General features: G+C 46.5%; 1 protein-coding gene across 1 annotated transcript in view; it reads right to left on the bottom strand.

The window, feature by feature from the left end:
* The window catches only part of Etv6 (ETS variant transcription factor 6), a 227790-nt gene that overhangs the window by 4264 nt on the left and 199406 nt on the right, over positions 1 to 24120 (bottom strand). The window contains exons 5-7 of the mRNA XM_051207928.1: positions 19148 to 19693; positions 5164 to 5306; positions 3797 to 3897 (exon numbers count right to left, since the gene is read on the bottom strand). Coding sequence (XP_051063885.1) covers positions 3797 to 3897; positions 5164 to 5306; positions 19148 to 19693 — 790 coding nt within the window. The remainder of the gene's footprint in view (positions 1 to 3796; positions 3898 to 5163; positions 5307 to 19147; positions 19694 to 24120) is intronic.

Below are 24120 nucleotides of genomic sequence, written 5' to 3'. Positions count from 1 at the left end.
ACTTGAGTATTGCTCACTTGTCTGCTTCTTAGTTTTAAAGATCGTGTGTGTGGTGTGTGTATACACGTGCGGATGAAGCCTCTCTGTGCAGGGGACCAAGAGGACATCAGGTAGGCCACCCTGTCACTGTGAGACACTACCTGGAGCTAGACTGGGGGTCAGCAAGCCCGGTGACCCACCTGTCTCTGCTCTCCACAGAGCCGGAGGTACAGCTGTGTGCACAGGCTCATCTGGCTTTGTCTGTGAAAGCTAGAGATTTGAACTCAGGCCCCCATGCTTGCACAGCAAGCATTCTTTCCCAGTGGAGCCTTCTCTTCAACGCAAGTTAGACTTTTAAAAAGACCCACTTTTTAAAAAAGAGTCCTACATCTGCTTCCATTCCAGTCTGAGGACTCAGGGGATAGTATTCAAAACTCAATGGATGCTATCAGATGTTAACTGGATACTTTTTTTTTTTTTTAACCAGCGGGCCGCTTAGGGCAGGAGGTTTCTGGAAATTAGAGAAGCAAGAGGAACCCTTCTGCTTGCACACCTATCTGAACTGTCAGTAGTGACTTCCCTTTAGCATGCCCCCGTCCGTTGTAGCTGGAGCGTACAGCAAGCCTCACATTCTCGGTCCCTGGTGTCACTTGGAACAGCACCAGTGCCATGTTCTAACTATGGCTTGCACGGTGCAGGGAGGAAACTTGGTTGTTAATGTCCCGTCTTTCCCTGGGGGGGGAGGGGCCTCCACGGTGCCTGCACGTTCCCCCTTTCCTGTGCTCTGCCTTAAAAACACACATTTCCTCTCATCTTTGACCCATCCGCCACTGCGAAACTCCGAAACACCTACTTTTCCCTCTGTTCACTTCCGTTAACTCACCAATCCTGCCTGTTGGTCCTGACAGAAACCATGGCCTGTGCCCTTTTTGCAAATTTTCAACACCGTTCTGATCTGGAACCTTCTGAACCCCTTCCAGTGTGGCACGAGGCCACACTGCAGTCTACATAAACATCCTGAAGCATACATACCTTCTACATCCCGCTTCAGAGGATTACAGGGGAGTCGAGTACTAGTAAGCTGTCATTTTGTGCAGTTTGGCTTCCTCTCTAATAGCACGCATGTTTTCTCGTGCTCAGAGCCCCTCGCTATTAGAGGACCTGATGTGTCTACTGACATTCCTCTCTGCTCAAGACTGCTAGGCTCCCTGGGTAGTGCACATCACAGCGGCTACTGTCTGTCTCCTACTTTCATCTTCTTGCTAAAATTCCTCCCTCAACATCTGAAGCTGCCAACTTTATAGTTACATTGGACTCGGTCTTCAGAACTGCCCTTCCTTCAGGCTACTTCGATACTCCATACCAGGTCAGTCAATAAACGTTTACTGAAACTCTCCCAAATGTATACACAAGATTAAATAAGTCAGAAGGCCTCCTAGGAGTTATGGTTTAGTTGTGGTGAGGAAGGCTTCGTACATATTATTTTTTAAAGATTATTTTTAATTTTAGATGCAAATGGTGTTTTGCCTGCATGTATGTCTGCTTGAGGTTGTCAGATTCCCTGGAATTGGAGTCAAGGACAGTTGTGAGCCACCATGTGGGTGCTGGGAACTGAACTCAGGTCCTCTGGAAGCACAGCCAGTGCTCTTAACCACTGAGCCATCCCTCCAGCTCCCACATGTATTGTTATACTATACTATTCACAGTTATTTTCATATATGTATATGTCCTGCCTGAGTCTCTATGTGCATTGTGTATGCAGCAGCCTGAAGAGGACAGAAGGGGGCATTGGGGTTATAAGTGGCTGTGAGCCATCATGTGGGTGTTGGGAACAGAACCTGGGGCTTTTGCAAAAGCAGCAATCACTCTGAACTGCCCAGCCGTCTTTCCAGCCACATACATACTATTAAAAGTGAACATTATGGTGTGCTGGAGGAAAAAGGGAACTCAGGAGATGGTGGAAGAGGATATGTCTGTTTGCTTGAGCAGCTTCAGAGGGCGCTATAACAAACATTCAACTAGAGGCAGCCTTGAAGGCGTGTGCATGCGAAAAATTAAGCCGATATACATGCCTGGCAGAGGAACTGGAATGCTACTCCCTTCTGTCATAGACCTCATGAATGCGTTTGTCACAAACTTCAACCTGGGATAGGTTGGCTACCAATCCTGGAAACTGCAGCTGCCAGGCTTCAGGCCCTCAACACACAAGTGGACAGGGAGCCTGCTGCAGAGCCAGGAAACCCAGAGACTCAGGAAGAATCAGAGACGACTCCAGCTTCAAGATTACTTAAAACGGAGACGATGAACTGATGAGAACGGGGCATTCTGGGGGGATTCCTCAGCTGCGACGCCGGCCTTGCAGGAACCACGTCTGGAGTAAGTACTAATATGCCGTTAGGTGGCACACCATACAAGGATCTCTGAGGTTCCAGGACGGTATCCAGAGCTGCATTTAAGACCAGCAACTGAGGTGACAAAGCTGAGCTTAGTGGGACCCAGTTGTCCAGGGTAAAAGGACGGGGAGCTGGAAATTTGGGGGTGAGGGATGAAGGCGAACTGAGCGCGTTTCTACCGCGTTTCTTCACCAGCCTCTTCTGCTCCTTTTGAGGAGCATTGCGACTGTTACCGTCCCTACATCGCCACTCCACCTCAGTGCTAACGGCTGGATTTCTTGCTCCCCCACTCAGGACTTTGATCCCTGTCAGAACAGCTGCTCACACACACTGACGTTTTCCTACCTGTGGACATGGACGATTCCAGACCCACAACCCCAGCCCCATGTGCCGCTCTTTTTGTCCTGTTTGTCAAAACCTATAACCGGAGGCCCTACTTGCCAATCCTGCTTCCCCCAGCCATGGCAGTGACCGATGGTGTCAGGTTTCCACCCTCAGTGGCCCTTTAGACCATTTCCTTCTATTCTACTTCTGGGGATCACAATCTCCATGGTAACTGAAACAGCTGGAAACCATTAGCTAGGGGGAATTGGAAAACGGGGAGGGCTGCCTACTTCAGTGGCTGTCACACACATGCGTTTGTAAGGCAGACAATTCGAGGGGCTCAGTTGGTGAAGCACCTGCCATGCAAGCATGAGTTCAGTCCCCACACACACAGAAGGGGACACAGTGGTATATGCTTAGTAATCCCAGCTGCTGGGAGGTGAGGGCAGGCAGATCCTCCCCAGAGAGGATCTTAGCAAGCCCAAGCCAGAGAGGTCTCATCTCAAAGATCACGGAGGATAGGGCATGAGAAATGACATCGGAGGTTGACCTCTGACCTCCACACGCATGTGCGTACATACGGACACATACACATAAGCAAAATCGTTATGAGGTCATGATTAGTGGTCATTCTTCTTGACAAGCTATAATTTGGTATTTCCAACTCCACCGTGTTGATTCTGTATCTCATGAAAAAGAAAAAAAGAAAGGCTGTTGCTGACCAGGGACACCCACACACTGGGTCATGACCGGAAGCTTGACAAAGCAGCTTTCAGGTTTGGTGACCCGGAAGTCCCAGTTTAATCCTTTACTTCATTGTCTGATAGCGCTATTTGGTCCCTGTGTTATTTTAAAGGCGAGTCAGAATTCACTTAGCTTTGGCTTTCACACAGGCAGGATAGACTTAAGCAAAAGGAATGGTTTTTTTAAACCTTAAACCCTAACAAACCAGCACTTGCTTCCAATCGACAGTATCTGCTGTAGTGGCTCTGGGTCTCGGTTAGGCATGTCAGAGTTCTCAGCCGCCTCCCACCTCCCTCTCATGTAAAGAAAATCACATCATCCGTCCGAAAGAAGGAAAGGGAAAGAGGAAGCGCTACCTGAACAAAAGCCTTTGTCCGGGCTCCTTCCTGATAATGTTTAGTTTGTAGTAATGGCGCAGCGCTCTGGACATTTTCTCATAGGTCATGTTTGTTCTGTTCTGTTTGTTCAAAGGAGGAAGGGAGGGAGAGAGGGGGGGGGGGGAAAGCACAAAGACACAATGAAATGAACCACAGAAAAGGCACCAGGCAGCTATTAAAATAAAGGCTGCTGAGTCGCCCCACATGGCCTCGCCAGCCTGGGAACTCCACTTGCTAGTCGCCTACCTTCTGCTTCCGGCCCTACAGCCACTGTGGCCAAGGGCCCCTCCTAAACTGAACTGTCCTAGTTAAGTGCTAACCAACCCAGCACATCCCGCTGCGACTACCCTCATTTCCTTCTCCTGAGACGGCTCCTGGCTTCCTTTACCTTGGGTGGTTGACAGGTGGTCCATCTTTCCTGTCCTGATTCACCTACAATTCCTTTCTTTTCCTTCCTTCCTTCCTTCCTTCCTTCCTTCCTTCCTTGTTGCAATGACTTCTTCACACTTGTCTCTGGTCATCACTGTTTTTTGGGCAATGCATAGAAGGTCCCCAGTGACTCATGTCTTAAATGTCTGTTTATGGGTCCCCGACATATTTGTCCATGGCCCTTAGCTGGTCTTCCTCAGCCAGGTAAGGGCTCAGGCCGCCTTCTTAGGAGGCTTGAGGCTCAGCTGTGCCTCACGAGCGCCCTCCCTCGCCAGCTTGGTCCTAGTTCTCCTTATGTGTCAACTGGCCTGGCCGCCGGCTGTTATCTCCTTTTCATGTTGCACATTTAAACGTCTTCCTCACTGTAGAGGACTATGTTTTGAATTGCACTTCCTCTTCCTACTTTGGAAAACTATGGGGGCAGACTTTTTGCACCTCCTGCTCGTAAAGGAGATGTTTTATAATCAGAACATGTTTTCCATGCAGAAATGGACTTTTATGAAAAGGGGAGTTTCCAACTGATGGGGACAGAAGTGACACTTCCCAAAGGTCGCCTGTGAGTCATACAGCTCTCACTACTTCCCTATTCCCCAGTACCTAAGGACAATAGGGGTGGCAGGTCCAGGTCAAGGGGAGTGGCTGGGGGAAGGGGCGGAGCGACGACACTTATAATCAGTCTACTGAACTGAGCCCTGCTGAGTTAATGGACCCTGGACAGAGGCAACACATGGAAAAAGGCACTTTTAATCATTTCCTTCCTTCACAACTACCTAATTGTTTGTCTAGTGACAAAAAATTGTTTGTCTAGTGTCTAATAATCACGGGCAGGCTTGGGAGGCAGAAGATGGTCATCCCCCAACTCGGGGATGAGTACTATTTTGGTACCAGCTTTCCCAACAAACATTTGGACTTTTTACCTTATGGTTTCCCCACAAGCGAGCCAGTCCGTTGGGATCCACTATCCGGAATATTTTGGATTCCTTGTCTTCCCATCGGATGAAGTTTTCGTACCGGCTGTCAGAGAGCAACTGATAGACGTAATCCCAAAGCAGCCTACAGTCTGCAGAGGAAAAGGGACAGGGCTGTTGACAATGACTTTTGTGGAGGCAGTCATAAGACTCAGAGAGAGGGCTTGGAACCACAGCTTGGGTCTGGTTTTGACTGACTGTCTTATTTCCTCATTTCACAGATGAAACAGTCCAGAGAGAGCCTGTGAGCTCCCCCTGACCTCTGACCCAGGGAGGCTCAAAGCTGACGGAGGCCACTGCCTCCATATGAGGACCAAGGAAGAGGAAAAGGCTTGTTCAAAGTCACAAAAGCTTGACGCTCAACCAGCCCATCTGAAGGATGAGGCACCGGGCTGTACCCGCAAAGAATAAACAAGCTTTGACAGCGGGCTACAAAATGGTTAGAAGGACAAACGGTGGGAAGAGAGTCTTCGAGTCTGTGTGCACGGCCGTGTCTGTCTGTCTGTGGAGGCCAAAGGTTGACACAAGTGTGTTCCTCAATCGCTCTCCATCTTATTACTTTTCACACTTTTCCTGTGGGAGTGTGTGTGGTGTACTGGGAAGCGAGAGTGTGTGGCATACATTTACACACTGGGAAGCAAGCAGACACTGGCTATCTTCCCCTGTCATTATCCACCTTGAGCCAGGGTCTCACTGAACCTGTAATTCACCATTTTGGCTAGAATAGCTGGCCAGCAAGCCCTTAGGCTCTGTTAATATCCACTCTCCTCCCCAAATTCTGGGGCTACAGCCATGCATGGCTACGTCTGACTTTTACACGGTACTAGGGATTCAACTCAGGTCTTCTAGTCTGCATAGCAAATGCATACCCACTGAGCTCCCTCTTCAGCCCCTTTATCTGTTATCTATTCATTTATTTACTTATTTATTTCTGAGATAAGTTCTCTCACTGAACAGGAATCTAGGCACTTTCATATCTGGTTTCTTATGTGAGCCCTGGGGGGGGGGGGTCACTAACAGGTCTCTATGCTTATATGGCGGACACTTTACCGATTGACCCATTCCCTGAGACTAGAAAGAAAATCTTGAAGTTCTAATGAGAACAGTATGATAAAAAGTTAAAAGGGCTGGAGTTTAAAGACTATTTTTGTAGTTGGCAGGAGATGTTGAATGGCTAGAGGAAGACGGGGCTAAAAAGAAAGCAATAAATGAAAAACGATGGGAAATTAAAAATTATGTGGCTTGGTGATGTTGCCTATGGGGTCTGTGGCTAGCATCTTAAAAAAGAAATAAAAATATTCTCATTAAACCATCCTTTGGAGGCCTTTCAAGTTGCTTTATCATAATGGAATCATGGTTGAAAGGAACTTGGTGCAAGAAAACCATTTCTCATCTGCGGAACTGGTACCCGGTTATGTGGTCAGGAAGCAAGCATCCATCAGATGATTTACTGTGACCCTACATTGTGCTCAGCCCAGGGTTTTGGTTGTGGATCCCTGGCTTTCTGAGTCTATGCTGTAAAGGTTCCTGGTCTGTTCTCCAGCTCAGCACAATAGGTTAAGTAAGCAGACGCAGTCACGCACCTTCCAGATAGTGCTGATGTTGGATTGGCCCCTGGCTAAAAGTAGATGGTACCTTTTCCAGATGTTTACTGCACGGTTCCAGGGGGTTAACCAGATAGCTATTAACAGAAGGCCAATGACTAAATGCGCATCTCATTTATTTGTACGTGTACATACCCATGTGAGTAACTGTGCACTACATGTATGCAGGATCCAAGACAGGCCAGGAGAGGGCACTGGATCCCTTAGAATCAGAGTTAACAGGTGGCAGTGAGCTGCCATGTGGGTGCTGGGAACTGAACCTGGGGTCTTTGTAAGAAGTGCAAGCTCTCCTAACCAGCTTCCCAGCCTCTATTAGTGCCTTTGGAAAGAGCTATAAGAGCTCTCTTTCACAGCTATCTGTGAGGACACAGTAGACATTTCCTACGGAGGAGAAATCACACTCATCAGTAGGCCTCAGAGCTGCTGCTGCGCTGTCTGTGAGACACCGCCTTTCTTTGTCCTTCGCCTCACTCCCGATACTCCCTGCTTTTTCCTCCGAGTGGCAGCACCACATCTGCCCAATTCCTACCGTTTCTAAGACATCTTGTGGCATTTTGTTTCAGTAGCCTGAACAGACTAAGACAAGAACAGAGCTGTGGCTCCCTTGTCCAGGTTTGGTGCCAGAAATGGCAAGTGGCAGGCACATTTGAGTCTTCTATAGTCTCACCCACCTGGAAAACCATCTTTCCGAACCAAACCCTTTCCCATAAAATGCCATTCGGCAAGGAGAGGCAATGGTGCGCACACAGCCCCCGCTCTGTATGTAACAATCATGGGCACGTGCAAGTGAGTGCAAGTACACGTGTACATGTGTGTGTGTGTGTGTGTGTGTGTCAGAAATCAACCCTGCATTTTCAGTGGCTACCCACGACACAGCCTTTCATTGATCAATGGATCACGTAGACTGACTGTCCACTACGTCCCAGAATCCTCCTGCCTTCATTTACCCAGTAATTAGACTTATAGGTGTGCATCTCCAAGCCCGGAGCTAGTGTGTCCGAGGTACTAAGGTTAACAAAAGGCAACCACTGTCCTCTGGCTCTCCCCACCTCCACCCCACCTGCCCAGGGACTTCCTATTGTACCCTCTCTGTTGTCACCATGGCACATTCCTAGTGCCATAAAACTACGCAGCATCCCTCAGGTTATTTCTTCAGCTAAAGGCTTACCCAGCCCTGGATTCCATGCTAGTATTTTCACAGGCATCAAACTGGGTTCCAGAATGTGACTGCCAATAGATGGCAACTGCAGGGCAGGGCTTGCCAGACAACAGGCTTTTACTTGTAAGCTTCAAGAACATTTGTATATTGCGACTTTTTCCCCTCCTTTCATAAATTCTAAAGTAACCCCCAAACAAGCTTCCAATTGATCACTTTAAGTGACATTTAATCCAGCAAAGCCAACATTAGCTGCGTAATAAAAACGTTGACATTCAAGACACACTGAATTACTCAGCCACTAACGGAAGGAGCGAGGGGAATTTCATGGCGGAAAGCAGTTGCTTCAAGCTCAGAGTGTAAGTGGCTTTTATAACACTATCGATTTCTGTTTCTTTTTCTTTTCTTTCTTTTTTTAAAATATGTCTAGATGATAAAAATAACTGTCTGACCACACAGCCATGTTCTCTTGTTTACTACCGAAGTATAAGCTGTGTTATTTCTCTCTTCAGTGTTTCTTAAGAGGCACCTCCTCTTGTTCTCTAGAGCTTCTGGATACTATTAGCAGAGACCACCTGTGATTTTCTAGCTACTCCATGTTTGCACAAATGCACTTTGATTGATGGTAAAAATGCTGCAATACAATAAATAAAATGCACTAAGTTCTAAAAACACAAGCCCATCCTTCTAAAGGACTGAACTTGCATGGATTTTATTTTTCAAACACATGCTATTTAAAGAGACGATGGTGAGCGTTAACGTCAGCTTGATAGAATACGGAATCACCTGGAAGATGGACCTCTGGGCATGTGTATGAGGATTGTCTTGAGTGAGTTAGCTGACATGGGAAGACCTGCCCACTGTGGGCAGTGCTAGTCCCTAAGTGGACTACACGAGCGGACAAAGAGCTGAGCACCGAAACGCTTTCATTTCTTTCTTTCTGATTGTAGATTGATGCAACCAGCAGCCTTGAGCTCCCGCCGCCTTCACTTCCCACCATGATGTGCTGTCCCTTGAGCCAAGAGCCAGAATAAACGCTTTCTCTTTTCAAATTGCTTTTGTCAGAGTATTTCTTCAGAGCAAAGGGGAAAGAAACTAAGACAAGGGTCTTTTTTCCATATAAGGACATCCAAGTACTTTCAAGAAATGCCCATCAGTTGGGTCATCTCTTCTGTAAGAGGAAGTTTATGGAATGGATTATCTCAGATAAAGCTACTTTCCAACTGCAGGAAGAGTTCCCTGTTTCCTGATGGGTGAGGTACCCGGCCATCCGCCTCTGAGAAGCATTGTACAAATCCCTTCCTGTGGTTAGGGAGAAACGATTTTACTCCCATGTCTGTCTCCTACTAGAGTCACTGTATAAACTCACAGAACAGAGACTGCAGAAAGATGGGCAATTCACATAGCCAATATGGCTTCTAAAAAAATAAAATAAAAATCACTGTTAGACAGAAACCAATGTTTAAAAATTATGAGTAGGCAGGTCAAATTATAGACAAAGGGAATGTGTAACGATGGAGAATAACTTACCAGAAAGTTTCTAAGAAAGTTTTTTTACTGGCTCAAATATAATTTTAAGTGGCAGTCTATGACCCCTGCCAGAACCACGGGTTTAAGTACACATCACCCATGGGACAAAGCTGAATGTCTCTGGTTTTAAGTTTCAAAAACTGATGATCTCAAAATTGCTAAGTCTATTCAAAGTTCTGCACCAGAGCAGGCAGAGTAAGAGAGAATAAAAAGTGACAGCTAACGTGTGACAGCCACTGTTCTGAGCTGAGGGGTGAATTTTCCATCCTAGGGGGAGTCTGGTAATGTCTGTACACACTTCCAGCTGTTACACCTGGGATGGATGACGGAGCAGCTTTTGGCTAAGGCTGCACAGGACAAGTCCCCATGACAAAGCACTCTTTGGCCTAGACATCAAGAGCATGGAAGTTGGGGTGTTCTGCCTACAGGAACACAGGTCCAGGGCATGGAGTGGGACCATCTGCCATCCAGACACTGTTCCCTGCTCTGTGCTCTGCCAGCTATTGCCCAGGAGTCTACAAATCAGGCACTGCCAACTGCCTGTTGATATGCAGACGTGTGCGTGTGCTTACAATGGACAATTGCTTGTGTTTTGCTGTGGTGCAGGGAAACAAACCGGGAGTGTGCAGTGGCATGCTGGGGGAGGGTGCGGTGGGGACAGACAGCGGGGGCCACCTCGATGCTTCCTGGCTTCGCGTGGCTGCAGACAAGCTGGTTGACACTGAACTCAAACTCACACCCCAGCAAGACACAGCCTGCAAGCAGGAGCCTAGCGGTATCTCCTCAATGCTGGAACCTAAAAATTTATATTCAGGGACAGCAGAGAGGCGGGACATGGGCTAACAGGCTCACTGAAACTTGAATAAATGAAGATTTCCAGTCTTCCCAAGTCCCATGCACCATTTGCTCTAAGCCACTGGCTGTTGCTATGCTACTTTTTTTTTTTTTTTTAACACTACCCCAAATGTTCCTTCTCGTTTAGAACTCTATGATTTCATACTGAAAACAGAGTGCAGTCCTTAGCCAGAATGTGCGAAGTCAGAACCACTTAGAACATTGCAGGTGAAGTGAATGGTCTCTAAAAGGGACACTGGGAAAAACGTAGGGCACAGAGGACACAGACACAAATCCCTAAGGAAGCAGGGTGGGGAGGGGAGTGAATTTGGAGGGTTGCACTTTGTCACTTTGTGGCTTAGCATCACTTGACCTTACTACCTGCCAGTGCTGGTGCCAGCATCGGAGGGAGTCCTGTGCTGGCTGAACCCGGTGTTCCTCCAATCTCTGACCCACAGTGTTGACAGCTTTGCAGTGAGCAGAGAAAGGGATGCTGACCTGTGGGCACTAACCTCCTTGTGAGATATGCTCCCCTATTGTATTACTATCAATCAAAACTGCCCAGAAACGGGCAGTGTCCCCGTGTTGCAGATAAGAAAGGAGACAAGCCTGGGGTATTAAGCCCTCCTCTGGTACCCAAGAACTGCATTCCATCCTACTGACCGTAGAGTCCAGGCGAACACACAGATCCACCCTGCTTTCCTAGGGATGACCCAGCTCTTTAGACTAGACCCTACCAAGAGAGGGCTCTGGGCTGATTGCTCCAGAGGCTCGGTCCCTGAGATGATGCAGGAGAGGAGAGGCTTGCCCTTTCTGTGTGTGTAAAACAACCATGGTACCTTTGGCTGATGGAGACATCCCACAACCCTGTCCTCTGGACTCTTACGAGACGGTAAAGCTTAGGATTGACTTGTCCCCTCATTCTTATGACTTTTATTTTGTTTGTTTTGGGTCTTGAAGGCTACTCCTGAGGCTCATTTATAAAGGGGAGGGGATCCAAAGTCTCATTTATAGTTTCTCACACTCCAAATTTCTGGGAAGGAAACGGAGAAGGCAAGTGGGAGGCTGGAGGACAGAGTGTCCCTCTACCGCCCCAGGGTCCCCGAGGCCAAGCCTCCCTCCACTGTCCCTGAGTTTTGTTTTCTTTTCCCTCTTTTATTGAAGATAGATCTTTCCCCCTCACATAAATCCTGATCGCATCTGCCCCTCCCTCTGCTCCTCCAGTTCTCCCAACCTCTCCTCCCATCCAGACCCACTCCCCTTCTGCCTCTCATTAGAAAACAAACAGGCTTATAAGGGACAGTGATAAGATAAAACAGCAACTAACACATCAGAATTAAGACCAAACACACACACACACACACACACACACACACACACACACACACTCACACACACACAGAGAGAGAGAGAAGTAAGAGAGACCCAGCAAAGCACAAAACCAGGGACCCATCCATCCACACACTCAGGAATCCCATAAAGAGCTACACTGGATCCCATGACGTCCGTGCCCAGGGCACGCTGCAGACCTACGCAGGCTGCCTCAGTCTGTGAGGTCGTTTGTATATTATTCTGTGGATTCAGGGCACCTTGTTTTCTCGGTGTCCACCATCCCCTCTGGCTCTTACATTCCCTTTTCACCTCCTCTGCTGCAAGGGTTGGGTGGGCTGGGGTTTCCCTGAGCTCTAAGAGGAGGGATATGATGGAGAGGGTCCGTTTAGGGCGGAGTGTTCTAAAGTCTTTCCCTCTGCGTACAGTCTGGCTGTGACCTCTCTATTGTTCCCATCTGCTCCAGGAGGAAGCTTCTCTCTGATGATGGCTGAGCAAGGCTCTGATCTACGAGTACAGCAGAACATTTTATTTATTGCTACAAGCTTTTTAAAAGACCAGTAGCATTTGGTTTTATCATAGGCCCGTGGGCTATCTAGACTCTGATTCTCGGTCACCCAAGCAGTATTGGTTGTGTCCTGTGGAGTGGGCCTTCAGTCAAATCAGACACTGGTTGGTTACTCCCACAACCTTTGTTCCGCCGTCGCCCTAGTTTATCTTACAGGCAGGACACCATTGTCCTGGGGTTGTGGCTGGCGTAGTGCTTACATTTCTCTTTTGGTAGCCTGGAGAGTACGTTCCTGTACTGAAGACTCTAGCACACAGGGGCGAGGGCTCTGAGACACCAGCTTGACTTCTTACTACTCAGTGGGTTGTGTCATCTTCAGCAATGCGGCCAGTGTATGGAGAACAACCCATAGCCTTGGCAACAGCCTGGGTTGTTTGGGGATTCCCATGGGGGGAGGGATAGACCCCTTTTGCCAAGAATTTAATTAGAGCTAACCCAATCCTGGTACTGGAAGCTTCATTTGGTGACAAAAGACAACTGGAACATGCTCTCCTGCATTATTTGGTAATTTCACTTCGATAGCTTTCACATATGTATATATTTTAGGGACTTCTAATGCTTAAGTTTCCATTCTACACCCTAAATGGCCCATAATTTTAGGGGTCTCTCCTGCATCCCCCTTTCTTCCCTCTGGAGGCTTTCTGAGTTGAGTTTCTGTGAAGAAATAACTTCCAGTGAATAAGCCAAAACACGAAAGTACATTCTTTGGGCCTGTGATAAGCACGGTAGGAGGCTCATGGCTCCCCAGTCAGAATCTTCTTGCTTACATTAAAGATGGACTCTTGCAGGTAAACATTTCTTCAAGCCCCCTAAAGAGCTAAGGATCTCAAAGACCATCATGACCTCTGTTAGTGACAAGTTGGGAGTGAGTGGATCCTGAAGTGGGAGGGAATTCTAAGCCTTAGCGTCTGTGGAATCAACGATCCAACTGACCAATGGCATCCGGAAAGAAGTTCAGGTTTGACAAGGTTGAGGGACTGCAGCAAAAAGGTCTGAGATACACACAAGAAAGGAAAGACTCTGCCATCGTGGGTCAGGGGCTTTGATTGAAGTCCCCACTCTTGTGTGACAAATGAGCTAAGGATGAACTATCACACTGGATGTGGTGGTTCAAGGCTTTAAACTCAGCACACAGGAGGCTGAGACAGGAATTGAGGACAGCATGGGCGGCCCTATCTCCAACAAACAAACAAACTGGATTATAAGACAAATGTCAAATGACCAATGAATTCATCCTTGGCAGATATTTAGATTATGGTCAAGGAGGGACAAAAAGAAAATCTACTTAAGAGAAAATCAAAATGACTTAATTTAAAGTATTTTAAAACCATCAGCCTGAGCCCAATGAGATGGTGTCCACCAGTAATCCCAGCTCTCAGGAGGTTGAGACAGGAGGATCAGGAGTTCAAGGCAGCCCCGTTTCTTGCACCTCGAACAATGTCTTACACACAGAAAATACAGGATAATTTTAAATAACTGAAGAACCGGGTGACCACAAATTGGAACGTGCAAAGAATCTGTTACTGAGCTGTGCTTTCTTTTATGTGAATGATGCTACTGCAATTGCTCTGCATTGTTCTCCGAGCACAGCCTGCAGTCCTGAGCTCGTCTATTCTCTTACATCATTTGCTATTGTTCTTTTCACGCGCCTCTGACATGCCTCTTCACCTAAAGGCCAGTGTTTCCTTGCCAGCGAGACTGTGCTTCCTCAGCCAACATCATGTCTGAGGCTCTCAGCATACTGACTGCTCATGGGAACAGTGAAGGGGAACACGGAGCACCCCGCTTTCTGTGTATAGGCCAACTGGCAAATATTTAAGACTTTGTGGCCATAGGTTCTTGAGAGAGAGCAACTCAACTGTATTCATGTGCGGGGTGTGGCTTGAAAGCAGACAGGCATAGACAATCATTTAATAGAAGTGTAGCTGTGTCCAGTAAACTCATTTACAAAATCAGGTGATAGCTGGATACGGCCAAGGCTTCCAACCCTTGTTGGGGAAACTCTGGGTAGAAGGAAACAGTACTTGGATAGGCTGGGGACACAGGCTTGAGGTTGCACCACTGATCTTGTCTTTACTGTCTTTACCGGAGAAGGCACTTCTAGTGAACTCATCTAATCCCAAGAAGGGACTCCAACCCAGATAGCATGGTGCACAACTACAGGGGACACTTTCCAAGGCCTGCAGTAGATACCTGAAAACATGGTTCTGACTGAGTCAATACACACTCAACATACACTATTATTTTTTCCTATATGTGCATGCCTATGAATGTGTTTGCTTTATAAATTACATATAGGAAACCAACAAAGTAATCGGTACTAAAAGATTACAGTTGCGATGACACTTCAAATTGAGTTATTTAAAATAGTTTCCAGAATTTTCCACGTAATATAACTGAAGCTGTAGCTAAAGGATGGGGGCTACTGTAAATACTGGGAACTTATTCCCCAGCACCACACAATGTCAATCTCATCGGCCTACACTCAGGTGCACTTGATGCTTCTGAAACTCACCAGAGCAGACCATAAGCTTTCTGCATGTGGGAAAAAGTTGGAGGAGATTGACAGATACTTCCAACTAGCCTCCCCAAACCCTTCCTGAAGACAAACAGACAATGGGAAATACTGAAGGAAAGAAGCCCAGTGTTATATAAACCATGGACTGGTCAATAAAAACAGGACCCAGGTATCTGTCCTGTGAGATGTTCTACCACAAATTTTCTGACTTCTTAAACTAACCTTGTACATGCTACATAGCCATGCTACCTCCCAGCACCCCAACATGTTAATCTCTTAATAACAATCCCTCTTAGAATTTTCAAAATAATAGTAATAAACATGTTATATTTAAATAGACTTAACTTTGTGGAAAGTGACTTTTCAGTTGACTCACAGACTTGAACTCATGGCCTCATATCTCTATTGGAAATAGACGTGAGCATGGGTCTTTGTATCATATATTTGCTCCCGAGTTTTCTCCATCTAGAATGGCTTCCTTTTCTTTACTCATCACATTCTAAGCGGTGTTTTTATTTAATTATTAAAAAGTTGTACTTTGAGACAAGATCTCACTATGTTAACCAGGCTGGTCATGAACCCACAGAGATCTGCCTGCCTCTGTCCCGTTCCCTCCCTGGAGTGCTGGAATTAAAGGCAGATCCCCCCATACCCTGCCCTTTGAGCATGCTTTTAAGCTGATCCAAAAGGCAGCCCAGATCTCCTGTGGTCCTCAGTAGTTGTAAGACCGTGTGTACCTCATGCTTTACTTTTACAGTGAATGTCCTCTGCTCTCTCGTGCCAGAGACTGAGTCTTATGCCTCTGTGAACTCCCACCCTGCATGAATGCAGTCCACAGCCCTCTTAGGTGTCTGAATGCCTACATCCTCCTTTACCCAAGCCAATCATATCCAAACAGTAAGGATGTGTACTTGTGTTTTGCTCCACATTGCTAAGTAGTGTTTCTGCCTACACCCTCCAGCTAAGTTACTCATCAGTGTGACACTTGGCAGTACTTTCATTTCTTCTTGTGCTGTGCTCAATTAAAGGGCTTCAAGGAACTATGTTTTCTCATCTAACAGCAGCGTTGCAGACATCTAAAGGCGTCCATGCCGCTCAGGAGACAGAACCTTACAGTATAAACAGCAGTAACTCACAGAATTTGACCTTCAATGAACAGAATCACCTTTACTAAGCTCTTGGGAGTCCAGAAAGACAGAGGGTTGAGGGAGGCAGGTAAGGGGATCCTCCAAAATGCAAAGTGTGGGGCTATTAGTCACCTTAGCAGAGGGCTGGAGAATCAAGACTCACTGTCAGATGGCAGAGCAGGAAGAGACCTAAGTGACCACCCAACCTGACCCTGTATTTCATCCCTGAGAAAGAGCCTGTTTAAATGGCTCACCTGGAACTTGTATACAGTAGGTAATATACATATTTATAGAGATTTTACAATATTCACAAAGAGTATAACATGAGTACGTATTTGTATGGGACTCAACCATACTGTAGGGAAGAATGCACTGCCTCCGGAAGATCTGGCCCTAAGATTACCTTCCAGAACATTCTGTCTTCCCAGAGCCAAGGAAAAGCATAGGGCAGCTTGAAGTGTTCTCTAGCAAAGCATCTGTGGATACCAAGGTTCATCACTTGACTAAATATTCCAGGCGGTTTCTTTTGTTTGTATTATACCAGATAGCATAAGGCCACTTTCACGAAAGTACTTGAGCATAGACCACCATATCTGCTACCTCCCTTTTCTTCCCCGCTCCTGTTCATCTCCTTTGTTTGCCTACAGTTTCTTACACTTTCATGCCTGTACCTATATGAGTTTAAGTATATACATGAAGTAAAAAACCCACAAGTGAGATAAATGTGGTAGTCTGTCATTGTAAGACTGACTAGCTGGATCTCCAGTTGCATCTTAACTGATGAGCCTATGTCCATCACACCACTGATGTTTGAATATATGGTTTTAAAAGTAGTGGCAGAATTCAATGAGACAGATGTGTACTTTAAAGGGGAAGGCACTCAGCATGTCTAAACAATTCCTTCATCCCTCCTTCCCTCCTCCTTCCTTATCTCATGTATGTTGTTGTTCTGGACTTATATGCTTATCTTAAGATTCTCGAGAAGTCTGTGGTGAGATGAAGGCAGACATGGAAAACCTTGACAAGGCAGCCAGGCCCTCAAGGACAACAGCCAAGGGACATCAAGGCCACCCAACCTCATCTGACCTTGGGGAAAGCCTTGGACTCTTTGGAGCTGCATCTTCTTTGTGGTTTCCCCTGTACAAATGACCCAAGCACATTAAAGAGATTCAACATTCAAGGGCTGTCCTGAGAGTTATACACAAGCAACGGGACTCGAGAACACGTATGTAGGGAACAAGCCAAGACAGTATGCAGCTAAGTTTACAGCACTCATCATTCTTCTTCATCCTTCGCCTTCAGCTGTCTGAGAAAATTCACATTTCTGTAAGATTTTCCCTTCTTTTGCCCCCTAATTACCGGCCCCGCAGTTTCTTCATTAATAAAGAAAATCTAATGTATAAGTGGAACCCCATGCCTCCGCTCACACGGATAACCACCAAAATACCTCATGGCGAACCCCATTTTACTGCATGTCCCACCCCTCCCCATCACTAAACCTGCAGGTCGGTTTTGAATTTAATACCAAGCATCCTCCTCCAAGCTTCATACTTGTTTTTGAAACAAGCGAGTCACAGTTGTCATTTTACTGTTGCTGCCGTGGCTCTCACAAGCAAACCTTGGTGTTTGATGAATGTTGAACAAGCATTCTGCCACTGAGCTACACCTTCCGTACCCATTTTCTTTTGTTCTACGTGTATGCATGCATGTGGGTGCACGTGTGTGCACGTGTGTGTGTGTGTGTGTGTGTGTGTGTGTACATACACATACTTGAGCATGTGTGTATTTGTAAGCCAAAGAACAACAATCTTGGGTGTTGTCCCTCAGGCACTGTCTACCTTGTCTTTTGAGAAAGGGTCAGTCAGTCTCTCACTGGTCTGGAGCTGTCAAGTAGACTAGGCTTGCTGGCCAGCAAGTCCCAAGAAAATGCATGTCTCAATCCTACCACTGGGATTCAGAGCACTCTACTGAACGAGCTATCTCCCCAGTGTCTCCATTTTATTTTCTTAATTCAACATCTTTGATGTAAATTATTCACAGCCAATAAAAACTGAGGCAATAAATAGTGGAGGTGTACTCAGGGGTCAGAAAAAAAAAAAAAAAAAAAGATCTAGAAACCAACGATTTAAACAAAACAAAACAAAAACCAAAGAGAGAAAAAGTCAAGGCAGAGGTAAAGTAGGTGAAGTAGGCGTCTGGGAACTGCCACATATGGGTAGGCAGCGGCCACATCAACAGGGAAGGGCCATTTATTCCTATCTCCTGAACCGGTCTCTGCCCTAACTCCGGGGAAACGCAGTCACTTATTTTGCATTCCCTCCGTCCCTTGTGAAGCCCCCCCCCCCCAGTCCAAACGGTTCCGGTTTTGCTGCCTCAGCACTTCACTATCCTGCCTCACAGAAGGCCCTCAGTGATTGCCTGCCTGCACACTGCATGAGTAAGAACTAAAACTCGCAGCGTTCTGCCCTGCACCTTAATAGTATCCACGTGTGCTTCTCCCCCCACATTCTCAATTCTACAAGGGAGATGATGCTGTGTGTTAAGTCCATGGTGTACATGATACATCACAAGTAACCCATAATATCTCATGAAGGGAGAGACACCCACTGGGAAAAAGACTTCACCTTGCCAAACTCGCACAGACCTTCTGGAGAATTCCGTGCAAACTGTGGGCAGCAAACTCCTAACTGGTGGACTCTTACCCACCCTCCTCGGTTTCTTGCTAGGAGAGCCATTTGTGCTTTCCAACACAACTAAAAGAATTCGGGAGGGGCTTTTCTCTGTCTAAATGACTAGCAGCACCTGCCTACTAACACCCCAATCCCAATTTTACCTCCTTTCCCAAGGGGAAAGCACCATTGAGTCACCATCCTTAGGACAGGATTAGAGGCACCAACCCGAGACAAAAAAAGGTTCTTTACGCTGTGTCTGGCCATTCATTAGCACCTGGAAACTTCAGGATGGATGGGGCCATTAGAGCACTCATAAACCTTTGATTTTAAATGTTTTCACTTGGCTGTGATTCTGAGGCGACTCTCCTTGTGAGCTGGATGGAGGACATTCCTTCCTCACCTTTTCTGAGGCTCATTAACTCCTCCCTTCCCAGTGGCTCATTAAGCAGCCCATTAGGGACTCTGCCTCATGCAGGCAGACAGAAGTATCCTCACCTGCCCTCCCCAAACCTTTGCAGGCACATTATACTGGGAGTGGGTGAGGCTGGCCGCATGGCTTCTGCTGCTGCATGGTTACAGGCCTGAGTTCACTCACCTGCTATTCTCCCAATGGGCATGGCGTGCTCTTCGGGTGGGGACACGGAGACCATGATGTGGTTCATGTAAGCCAGGTCCTCCCGGTGAGACAGGTTGATGGGTTTCCCTTCCCTATGCATCCCATCTTCGGAGAGCCGGGACTGTTTGAAATCTACCGAGTGACGGGGGTTCAGGATCAAAGGGTGCATGATGGGGCTGGGCATCAGCTGGATTACTCGAGTGCTCTCCTGCCAGGGGCTGGAGGGCTTTGGGTTGGACTCCGAGGATGGTGGGCAGTGATCATTCTCCATAGGAGACACTGACAGGGGGTAGGACTCCTGGTGGTTGTTTTCCTGCTGGAGCCTTGGCCCCTGGGCCCTCTCAGCTGGAGAGAGGCGGCGGAGCATGTTGTCCAGAGGGGACCGCAGGGGCCGCTGCTCGGGGTCAGGAGAAGGCCTATGGTTTGTGGTGATGGGTGACCTAGGGCGATGTAAAAGTTCAATGGTGGGAGGGTTGTGGTGCACACTCTCTGCAGGTGGCCTGGGCGTCCTCTGGACACAGTTATCTGTGGGCAAAAGGAAAGACAATCACAGATCCTGGTAAACCCGCAGCCCTGTGACCTCGCAATTGCTGGACTGGTACATGGAGCCCCTCCAGCCCAGATTCCCGTGTCTTTCTTTCCCTTTGCTCAACCAAAACAGACTTGAAACCGCTTTCCTACCCCAGACAAACTAGGAATGCCTATCAACATTCCATCCAACGTCTGTTAGTGCCTGATAAACACAGGGAACCATTTCTTCCTTTGCCTCATCCCCGCTTGACTCGTCTGTGCAGGTTTCAGAGGTGGAGGGTTCTCACAGAGGTGGAGGGTTTTTACGGTTCCTTCTCCAGATGCTCTGGCACGCTTACGTTTTCATTTTCTCCAACTCCAGGGGTTGTTACCACTGATAATAACGATTACTGATGACTATTCTAGGTACTGTGTGTTATTATTTAAAACCCGGAATACTCTTAGAGGGAGATTACCTATTATTTCCATTCCACAGATGATAAAACCGAGTCACCTACCAATGCCATAGGGCCAGTGGGTAAAGGATCAGAATCAGGTTCTAAAACCCGAACCTATTATAGCACTTTGTGTCACAGAGACCCAGGGAACAAAATCATACAGAAACCTGTTCTCAACAGCGACAGCCGCTATTGATTGTGCGGTGGCGATTGTTAACTTAAGAGAGCTTTTAGAAGCATGCCCTCACGGGCTCGGAGTTAGCAGAGGCAAGTAGGAAGGATGGATGCATGGGCACTCCAACAGCACACGCTCTCCCTCAAACTTGAATTTACACGCTGCTGAGGGCAACACTGGAAGTGTCTACAGCTTCAGAACTAAAGTAACTATAGGGCTGGGCCGAGGTTGGACCAGCTCACAGGGATCTGTGTTCTCTTCGACAGCTCAGACCAGGTGTCTGCCCATAATAACATACGAGTTCACATCAGTCTTCATGGGGTGTTCCTGGGGCAGTAGAAGAATGAACACTTCTGATGATCCCCACTCCACTCACAGACTTATCCACAGCTAGAAGTGTCAAAACAATGTCAAAGATAGCACCTATGTTTATACAAAGAACCTGAAGATATGGGGAAATGGGCCTCTACCAGGGTCAGCAGGCAGAGAAAGAGACGGAGTCCCCTTAAGGCTTATACTGAGCATGAAAATGGAGGTACATTTTTTTCTTTTAAAAATTCTACTACATCTCTTATCACGTGAGACAGTGAACAAAAGAAATATTGAATATGGGGGGACACAGCAGTTAAGAGCACTGGCTGCTTTCCCAGAGAACCTGAGTTCAATTCCCAGCACCCACATGGTGGCTCACAACCATCTGTAGTGAGATCTGGTGCATGCAGGCATACATGCAGAGTATATAATATAAATAAAAATGAAAAGAAATACTGAATACAAGACTCAGAGGAAGGGAAAGTATTTTTTCATGACTACTGTATGATCTGATGTCATAATTAAAAAAATCCTTACTCATTGGGACAAATTTCATAGGATACTTGCTTAATAATTTAGATCACGCCGGGCAGAGGTGGCACATGCCTTTAACCCCAGCCCTCGAGAGGCAGAGTCAGGCGTATCTCTGTGAGTTCAAGACCTGGTATACAAGAGCTAGTTCCAGGACAGGCTCCAAAGCTACAGAGAAACCCTGTCACGTAAAACAAAAACAAAAACAAAAAACACAAAACAAACAAACAAGCAAACAAAATCTAGGTCACTAAATAACAGAGTACTAATCAACTGGAAAAAGGAATCAGAGATAGCTACTATTTTGTTGAGCACTGGTATGCAGCCAATATGATCAGATATGAAAGGGACAGTAAAGGATTTAAACCCTGATGCCATTCATCTGGCAAGAGAGAGAGAGGGGATCTAATAACAGCAATAAAGGCAGTGGCTCACTCAGACCAAATCCTCTACAGATAGACTTTATAGAAACTGGGTACAATACACTCAAAACAGCCATGTAAATATCCTGGCCAGTGACCCCAAATAGACAAAAACACTAGGGGCTTTATTCTTAAGAGATGGGGCCTTCATAGAGCAAGACATTGTGTATACAGCTCTCCCTCAAGAGTATCCTCATCAGTGCAGCACAAGGAAGTCTCAAGATGAACAGAAAGTCATGTGAGCTGTCAGGACACAAGTGGCTGCCCTAGAAACTCGAGGAACCTTCATCAAGGGTAGAGCACTAGAGAGGAAAGCTACTAGCCCAGCACACTAATGTTCTCTCAAATTCTTGTCTGATTCCAGAATGATACACACTCAGGGGACAGTGAAAAGCAGTGGCTGTGTAGCTGAACGTTCTGAGAAGTCTCAGCTCCTGGCCACTGGAGTGGAGAAGCAGATCAGAGTTGGAGCCTCATTAAGTTAAAAGGCACTGTCAACACCCCAGGCTGTCCATTACCCCAGCATGGCTGTGTGTTAGTGCAGTAAATCCTGTGTTACAGTGCAAAGGGACCTTGCTTCGGGCTAAAGGCAAAACTGAGACAGATTTGCCACAATGAAATGTAAATTAGACTCCATGTACTAGAAGTGACTTGCTAATAAATTAACTGCCTGCCAGAGTTAAGAGTCAATACTCTCCAGAGGAATATAACAAAACCCAAAGTCTCTACAATGTGTTATCTGTTCAGTATCAACGCAGATTTTCTAGACATAGAAGATAGGATCGATTATTAAAAAGCCACCAATAGAAACAGATTCTGTGAATCTGATGGGATTAGCTAAAGAGACTTTAAAAGAATTTAAGGTATCTATAAGCATTTCAGGGGCATCACAGTCACAATGAGTAAGGACATAAAGGAACTGTCAAAACAGAAAGCAGAAACTTAGGAAACAAAAATGAAGATTCTAGAACCAAAAAGTACACTATATGGAATGTAAGAGCAGATTGGACAGACTTAATAGCATGCTCGAGACGAAAGCATCAGAAACTTAATAAAATCAAACACAAACCACGACATCAAATAGTCAAATACACCTAGGGTGCAGAAAGAATGGATGGGAGGGAAAAGGGAAAAAGATACTGGCCAAATTTAAGTACCAGAAACCACAATGTCAACAACAAACTAGAAAATTCCAGAAGCTCAGCAAACCCAAGCCGGTTATAGACAATAGAAGGCATACCCAAACATCATCGGATAGCAAACCCCTGAAAGTCATAAGAAAAGAGACTGTTCTGGCTGTGGAGGTGTATACTCGTAATCTTAGCTCTTGGGAGGCTGAGGCAGGAGGGCTGCCAGGAATTTGAGGCCAGCTTGGACTATACGGTGAACTTAAGGTCGACTTTGTCTCAAGAATAGTGGAGTGTGGGTTTGACTGACTCCTGAAGGCAGTGTGGGGGTGGTGGGAGGGAAGAACAGACCACCTGCTTTAAAGAGGGGGCTGGGGAGACCCACCCACCGCTCACAACATTGAGGCCCTTTCTCAGACTTTGCTTCACATTGCAAACATTTTCCAGCCGGTGACCACTGAAAGGTTGTGCAGAGGAGCTCCTGGGGTTTAGCTGAAGTGCTGGATTCTGTGCTTCTGATTTTATAAGTGGCCTTTACCTTTTCAGACCCATCCAGAAGTATTGATGGATACACTGGGAGTTACATGGGGGGGGTGACTAATTCTTGACAGTGGTTGTGGGTACATGCTGCTTCCTTACAGGGTCCTTCCTCTACTTCTTTATAGGGGTTTAATAGTTTCTATCATATAAAAGGGTTGTTCTCTTTCTTTTTTTCTTCCTTCTTTCCTTTCTTTCTTTCTTTCTTTCTTCTCTCCCTTCCTCCCTCTTTCCTTCCTTTGAGACAGGGTTTCTCTGTGTAGCCCTGGCTGTCCTGAAACTCCCTCTGTAGTCTAGGCTGGCCTTGAACTCAGAGATCCACATGCCTCTGGCTCCCAAGTGCTGGGATTAGACGTGTACCACCATCCCTTGGTTCTCTGTTTTCTTAAGAGGTCTGATTTCACTCTGTAGCAGTTCAAACGCAAAGCAACCCTCTTGCCTCAGCCTTGCAAGTGCTAGGATTATAGGCATGAGCTACTATGTCCACCTAATGCTTCTTTTTGAAGTCCTGACAAATCTTGCCCAGATGTTTGGTTGGAAGTGGTATGCGCCATTTGCCTCATTTTAATTCTAGGATACTGACTCAATGGTGTCATGTCTAATTAAATCCTAATATTTAAGATTTGATAATCTTAAGGCAGAAATGATCTTTTGATGACAAGGCAAATATTCTTTTTATAGCTAATAAGGTCCTAAATTCTACCATCCATAAAGACAAATTTATTGTGGCTCCTTTGCGTTTCTCAGAGTGTGATTACTGGAAAGTAACTACTTAGGGCAGTTTCATTCTGAATTTCTCTCTCTCTCTCTCTCTCTCTCTCTCTCTCTCTCTCTCTCTCTCTCTCTCTCTCTTTGCTTAAAAGATGGCTTCATTTACTTA

This window comes from Phodopus roborovskii, unplaced genomic scaffold (genome assembly GCF_943737965.1).
Source record: "Phodopus roborovskii unplaced genomic scaffold, PHOROB, whole genome shotgun sequence".
Lineage (NCBI taxonomy): Eukaryota > Metazoa > Chordata > Mammalia > Rodentia > Cricetidae > Phodopus > Phodopus roborovskii.
The sequence above is the reverse complement of the archived record's forward strand: the minus strand, read 5'-3'. Positions and strand labels throughout refer to the sequence as shown.